The following is a 7,500-nucleotide window of genomic DNA, read 5'->3' as shown; positions in this document are numbered from 1 at the left end:
ACAGACCTCCTCTCTCAAATCTGTCTCTGGCGTCCAACATCAAGGTAGGTCCGAGGAGGACAACTTTCACCTCCTCCTCTTTCTGTCCCCCCCCCACCCTCTGGGCCCCCGACCGTCCTGTCTTTGTCCAAACTCTTTAGCTGCTCCGCTTTCAGCAGTCAGTCAACGAGGCGATCGATGTCTGAGCTGAGCTGACTGTCATGTGACGCCCCTCTGTATGATGGGAGATGAGGATCAGCTGTTCCCGTACATCAACATAATTGATGAGACAGTCGAAGCTTTACTGAGCCTGCAGCACCGAGTCCAGGGACCTCCGCCCCCCCCCCCAATCGTTTTCCTTGTCACTGTATTTTTTTACGGGAAGTTTTATTGTGAAGTATTTCTTTGACGTGTCCCCTCCTTCCTGTGAGAACCGGTTTAAATCTGATGACTTTGTAGTGTAATGATGTCCGTTGTCATGGCAGCAGCACTTCCTGTCTGTTCTGACTCTTCTCTCCTCTGTTTCAGGAGGCGCTATCAGACTCTGACAGGATCAGGTGAGTCTTCTGTCCTCTACTATCCTCTTCTGTCTCCTACTGTCCTTTATTGTCTCCTTCTATCCTTTACTGTCTCCTTCTGTGTCCTACTCTCCTCTTCTGTCTCCTATTGTCTTTTATTGTCTCCTCCTGTCCTCTTCTGTCTCCTTCTGTCCTTTACTGTCCTCTACTTTCAGATGATCACTAAGAAGTAATCAGATTACTTCAGTGAAAGTAAAAATACTCTGTTACAAGTTAAAGTATCAACAGCAACATTATGTATGACATCATCAGGTGATTGATTACATGACCTCAGTACAGACACTGCACTGCATGTTGAATAGCCTGTGAGGTCAGAGGTCACAGCAGGGACATCACCCGACCGATCGGGTCCAAAGATAACCAGTCTCTTCCTGTTACCCAGAATCCTCCAGCAGCAGAATGAGGACCTGCGGCGCCGCCTCTCTCTTTCCACCCACAAGATGGAGGCCATGGAGGCGGAGTTTGATGGCAGTCGTCACTACATGGAGGCGGAGCTCAGCCGGACCAGAGACGACCTGGACAAGATGAGGGACAAGTTCCGCAGGTGAGGACTGTGCTGGTCTGGACAGGAACCTGCCAGGTTCTGTTGAGGTCAAAGGTCACCTGAACACCTCGTTCTCTCAGAGAACCGTTGGTTTATTTCTCAGGTTGTGTATAAACGCTCCTCGTGATGTCAGACCGTTCGGATCCTGACGGCGCTGACTCTGCTTTTAACTAAACTACGACTCAGCAATAAGTCGTCTGGATCATGTTTCTATCTGGTTTCTTCTTTGGAGAGTTTTAACATCATTTGTGGACGCAGCGATGAACTGTGTTCACAGACGATGGTTTTCACAAGTGTTCCTGAGCCCATGCAGTGATTTCCACTCCAGAATAGTGTTTTTAATGCAGTGCTGCCTGAGGGCCCGAAGATCACCACCATCCAATATTGGTTTCCAGCCTTGTCCCTTGTGTTCAGAGATTTCTCCAGATTCTCTGAATCTTTTAATGATATTATGAACCGTAGACGATGAAATCCACTAATTCTTTGTAGTTTTACGTTGAGAAACATTATTCTGAGATTGTTGAACTATTTTCCAACACAGTCTTTCAGAGTGGTGAACCTCTCCCCATCTTCACTGGAGAGACTCCGCCTCTCTGAAATCATCTTTTTATACCCAATCATGTTACTGATCTGTTGCCATGGTAACCTCATTAGTTGTCAGATGTTCCACCAGGTGTTTTTTTTTTTTTGCATTACACAACTTTTCCATATTTTGTTGATCCTGTCACAACTTATTAAAGACATGTTGCTGCATCAAAATTAATTTATATTTTTCATAAAACAATAAAATGTCTTAGTTTCAACATTTGATATGTTGTCTTTAGTCTATTTTTAATTAAGTGAGTTTATGATTTAAAAATCATCACATTCTGTTTTTATTTACATTTTACACAGTAACTACTACAAAACTACTGTTTTAGAAACGGAGTTGTAAACAAACGAGATAAACAAACGAGATAAATGAGATTTCTGTCTGAACAAACGTTGTGTAGCAGTTTGTCCTCTGAGGGCGAGCGAGCATTCCTAACAACAGGTGTCTCTCTCTCTCTCTCTCTCTCCCTGCAGACTCCAGAACAGCTACACGGCGTCTCAGCGAGCCAATCAGGATCTGGAGGAGAAGCTTCACGCCCTGGTAAACCCACCTGACCTTTGACCTCAGATGTTGGTAACGATGATGTTGATGTTAATGATTGAAGAAGTGTTTCTAGTTCTGATGCTAATTGATTACAGATCACACATTTATGGTGTTCAACAGTTTAGTCACCTCGTGTGTGTGTGTGTGTGTGTGTGTGTGTGTGTGTGTGTGTCATTGATCGATGTCTAAATGAAAACACACTCTGAGGCGTCGTATTGATTGACACGTGTTGACTGATAACAGGATGGTTGCCATGGGCGACAGCAGGAGGTCAGAGGAAATTAAAGATCGTTAAAATCAGATCATTAGAATGGAGGGAATGACCTTGTTGCCATGGTTACTCTCAGATGTGTTGAGAGCTGATGTCGCAACTTCAGAACTGTTTACAGAAGAAATGTTTTCCATCCAGAACATTAAATGTGACGTACAAACATCCTGTTCATCCAATGAGCCTAAAAACATCGTGTTTACCTTAAAAATTAAAACTCCCAGAAACTTCTCTGAATATTAAACGTATTAAGACTAATTATGAACATTTATGTTCAAATATTACGACTTTTCCTAAATATTTTACATTATTCCAACAAAAATATTTCCAGCAAAATATGAAGCTTCTCTTACAAAATGTTTTTATTTCAACAAAACGACTTTTCTAATAAAATGTTCTGACAACTTAAACGAAACATCAGCTTTTGTATCAATATTACGACTTTTCTACGAACATTTTTACGACTTCTCTAACGGTCACAATCTTTCTAACAAAACGTTACGACTGTTCGAACTCAACGTTACAACTTTGTTCTTGAATTTTCTGAAACTTTTTCTCTGAATAACTTCTCAGGTTGTTTTTTATTCGTTCTCTTCAGTTAAACTTCGGAGACGTTTCCGTTCCAACTTCCTGTTTGTGTGTTTTGTGTCGTCGTTGTTCTTCATCTCTTCTTTCTTTCTCTCCTCTTTTCTCACGCTGCTTCTCTGGTGGACCGACTCATCTTCGTCACCTCCATCTTCATCGTCACCTCCATCTTCATCATCACCTTCACCTCCGTTAGGCTGCCGTCAGTCAGACTTGGGTTCATGCAGTTGCGTTTCCTTCCTGTTGTTTACCTGCTGTCTGTTTTCTGATTGGTCCGGCTGCTCGCTTTCTTCCTCCATCACGGAGTGAAACTGGTTCTCCATCAGTTTAAAAGTCTTTTTACTGAAACCACGGTTTTATTTCATAATCCTCGGTTCTGCCTGCAGAGCTGTTGTTGTGAAACAAATAGAAACTGTTTGTTTACCTGCAGATCAAACCGCTGTGTTTTTTGTCCCCGAGTCGTGTCTGCAGGCTGCGTTCAGCTGAGGGAACGGTGTCTTTATTTCCATCCCTCCACGTCATCAGCAGACGTTTGACGTCCTCCTGCGGTTTCAGACGGACACACTCGTGTGTCGCCGCAGCAGGACGTCCCGATCCGACGCAGAAAACACACGCTAACAGTTAGCTTCAGCGTTAGCCGGCCGCTGTTTCCAGCTCTGGAACAAACTTGATTATCAAACATATTTCAGCTTCTGCGCTTTGATCAAGATCTTATTGGATCTTTCTGATCTCCCCGCAGCAGCAGCAGCCACATCACCGCATCCCATAATGCCTCTGTGAAGTGCTGCTCGCTAACACAGCATTCAAATGATCTGGGAGAACTGTTAGCAGGAGCGGCTCAGTGTTCACGCAGACACGAAGACTGGTAGAAAACTACAAACATGGCGTCCAAATGTTTGGCTCTAACCTGATTGAAGTTCATTCCCACATGATCTGAATGTAGTTTTCCACAGAAGACCTGCCCCCTGCCTCAATCAGTCCCCCTGATTGGCTGCCTCGGCTGTGACTGACAGTTGTCTTTGCTCCGCCCACAGTTGCGGAAGGTGGAGCGGGACAAGAAGACGATGGACCAGGAGATCGTGGAGCTCACCAACAAACTGCTGGATGCCAAGAACACCATCGACCGTCTGGAGGAGCTCAACGTGAGAACTTAAAGACTTCATCACACATCGGCGCTCCGAACCGCTGAATGTTTCATGAAAAGTTAAAGTACGAAGCGTCTGCAAGGAAACGGTGTTTAAACATTAAAGCAGCACATGATCTGAGAAACCGGTGACAGTCACGTCCTCTCAGGGTTTCACAACGACCCGTCCTCTCCGACCTCCTTCGCCTGCTTCATTTACTTTGGTTCTTGCTCACCTGTCGGAGGCGTCCGGTTAAACTGCCGTTGTGTGTCTGCAGGAACGTTACCGGCAGGACTGCAACCTGGCGGTGCAGCTGCTCAAATGCAACAAGTCGCATTTCAGGAACCACAAGTTCGCTGACGTAAGTGTGTGTCTGTTGTGTGTCTGTTGTGTGTCTGTTGTGTCTGTTGTGTGTCTGTTGTGTGTCTGTGTGTCTGTTGTGTGTCTGTGTATCTGTTGTGTGTCTGATGTGTCTGTTGTGTGTCTGTTGTGTGTCTGTATCTGTTGTGTGTCTGATGTGTCTGTTGTGTATCTGTTGTGTCTGTTGTGTGTCTGTGTATCTGTTGTGTGTCTGATGTGTCTGTTGTGTGTCTGTTGTGTGTCTGTGTATCTGTTGTGTGTCTGATGTGTCTGTTGTGTATCTGTTGTGTGTCTGATGTGTCTGTTGTGTGTCTGTGTATCTGTTGTGTATCTGTTGTGTATCTGTTGTGTCTGTTGTGTATCTGTTGTGTCTGTTGTGTGTCTGTGTATCAGTTGTGTATCTGATGTGTCTGTTGTGTGTCTGTGTATCTGTTGTGTGTCTGATGTGTCTGTTGTGTCTGTTGTGTGTCTGATGTGTCTGTTGTGTGTCTGATGTGTCTGTTGTGTGTCTGTGTATCTGTTGTGTCTGTGTATCTGTTGTGTGTCTGTTGTGTTGTGTTGTGTATCTGATGTGTCTGTTGTGTATCTGATGTGTCTGTTGTGTGTCTGTTGTGTCGTGTTGTGTGTCTGTTGTGTATCTGTTGTGTCTGTTGTGTATCTGATGTGTCTGTTGTGTATCTGATGTGTCTGTTGTGTATCTGATGTGTCTGTTGTGTGTCTGTTGTGTATCTGTTGTGTCTGTTGTGTATCTGATGTGTCTGATGTGTCTGATGTGTCTGATGTGTGTCTGTTGTGTCTGATGTGTATCTGATGTGTCTGATGTGTATCTGATGTGTCTGATGTGTATCTGATGTGTCTGTTGTGTATCTGATGTGTCTGTTGTGTATCTGTTGTGTCTGTTGTGTATCTGATGTGTCTGATGTGTCTGATGTGTCTGATGTGTGTCTGTTGTGTCTGATGTGTATCTGATGTGTCTGTTGTGTATCTGATGTGTCTGTTGTGTATCTGATGTGTCTGTTGTGTATCTGATGTGTCTGTTGTGTGTCTGTTGTGTGTCTGTTGTGTCTGATGTGTATCTGATGTGTCTGATGTGTCTGATGTGTGTCTGTTGTGTGTCTGTTGTGTCTGATGTGTATCTGATGTGTCTGATGTGTGTCTGTTGTGTATCTGTTGTGTGTCTGATGTGTCTGTTGTGTGTCTGTTGTGTATCTGATGTGTCTGTTGTGTGTCTGATGTGTATCTGATGTGTCTGTTGTGTGTCTGTTGTGTATCTGATGTGTCTGTTGTGTATCTGATGTGTCTGTTGTGTGTCTGTTGTGTGTCTGTTGTGTGTCTGATGTGTGTCTGTTGTGTGTCTGTTGTGTGTCTGTTGTGTATCTGATGTGTCTGTTGTGTGTCTGATGTGTATCTGATGTGTATCTGATGTGTCTGTTGTGTGTCTGTTGTGTGTCTGATGTGTATCTGATGTGTCTGATGTGTATCTGATGTGTCTGATGTGTATCTGATGTGTCTGTTGTGTATCTGATGTGTCTGTTGTGTATCTGATGTGTCTGTTGTGTATCTGATGTGTCTGTTGTGTATCTGATGTGTCTGTTGTGTGTCTGATGTGTCTGTTGTGTGTCTGATGTGTCTGATGTGTCTGTTGTGTGTCTGTTGTGTCTGTTGTGTTGTGTGTCTGTTGTGTATCTGATGTGTCTGTTGTGTATCTGATGTGTCTGTTGTGTATCTGATGTGTCTGTTGTGTGTCTGTTGTGTATCTGATGTGTGTCTGATGTGTCTGTTGTGTATCTGATGTGTCTGTTGTGTATCTGATGTGTGTCTGATGTGTCTGTTGTGTATCTGATGTGTCTGTTGTGTATCTGATGTGTCTGTTGTGTGTCTGTTGTGTATCTGATGTGTCTGTTGTGTGTCTGTTGTGTATCTGATGTGTCTGTTGTGTGTCTGTTGTGTATCTGATGTGTCTGTTGTGTGTCTGTTGTGTATCTGATGTGTCTGTTGTGTGTCTGATGTGTCTGTTGTGTGTCTGATGTGTCTGTTGTGTGTCTGTTGTGTGTTTGTTGTGTATCTGATGTGTCTGTTGTGTATCTGATGTGTCTGATGTGTATCTGATGTGTGTCTGATGTGTATCTGATGTGTCTGTTGTGTATCTGATGTGTCTGTTGTGTGTCTGTTGTGTATCTGATGTGTCTGATGTGTATCTGATGTGTCTGTTGTGTGTCTGTTGTGTGTCTGTTGTGTCTGTTGTGTATCTGATGTGTCTGTTGTGTGTCTGTTGTGTATCTGATGTGTCTGTTGTGTGTCTGTTGTGTATCTTGTGTGTCTGTTGTGTATCTGATGTGTCTGTTGTGTGTCTGTTGTGTATCTTGTGTGTCTGTTGTGTATCTGATGTGTATCTGATGTGTCTGTTGTGTATCTGTTGTGTGTCTGTTGTGTCTGTTGTGTATCTGGTGTGTCTGTTGTGTGTCTGTTGTGTATCTGATGTGTCTGATGTGTATCTGATGTGTCTGTGTGTCTGTTGTGTATCTGTTGTGTATCTGATGTGTCTGTTGTGTATCTGGTGTGTCTGTTGTGTGTCTGTTGTGTATCTTGTGTGTCTGTTGTGTATCTGATGTGTCTGATGTGTGTCTGATGTGTCTGTGTGTCTGTTGTGTATCTGATGTGTATCTGATGTGTCTGTTGTGTATCTGGTGTGTCTGTTGTGTGTCTGTTGTGTATCTTGTGTGTCTGTTGTGTATCTGTTGTGTATCTGATGTGTCTGTTGTGTATCTGGTGTGTCTGTTGTGTGTCTGTTGTGTATCTTGTGTGTCTGATGTGTATCTGATGTGTCTGTGTGTCTGTTGTGTATCTGATGTGTATCTGATGTGTCTGTTGTGTATCTGATGTGTCTGATGTGTGTCTGATGTGTCTGTGTGTCTGTTGTGTATCTG

The 7,500-nt window shown here is 43.7% G+C and overlaps 1 protein-coding gene across 1 annotated transcript in view; it reads left to right on the top strand.

Annotated features, from left to right (window-relative positions):
- Window positions 1-7,500, top strand: part of tjap1 (tight junction associated protein 1 (peripheral)) — a 16,106-nt gene that overhangs the window by 993 nt on the left and 7,613 nt on the right. The window contains 6 exon segments of the mRNA XM_069177197.1: window positions 1-44; window positions 508-536; window positions 940-1,101; window positions 2,167-2,233; window positions 4,124-4,231; window positions 4,491-4,574. The exon segment at window positions 1-44 is cut by the window's left edge and continues 993 nt beyond it. Of these exon segments, the coding sequence (XP_069033298.1) occupies window positions 1-44; window positions 508-536; window positions 940-1,101; window positions 2,167-2,233; window positions 4,124-4,231; window positions 4,491-4,574 (494 nt within the window).

The sequence above is a fragment of the Embiotoca jacksoni genome, unplaced genomic scaffold (genome assembly GCF_022577435.1).
Source record: "Embiotoca jacksoni isolate LCO1_2020_lvr unplaced genomic scaffold, fEmbJac1.0.p SCAF_70, whole genome shotgun sequence".
Classification (NCBI taxonomy): domain Eukaryota; kingdom Metazoa; phylum Chordata; class Actinopteri; family Embiotocidae; genus Embiotoca; species Embiotoca jacksoni.
Note: the sequence above shows the minus strand (reverse complement) of the source record. Positions and strands in the feature narration are given on the sequence as shown.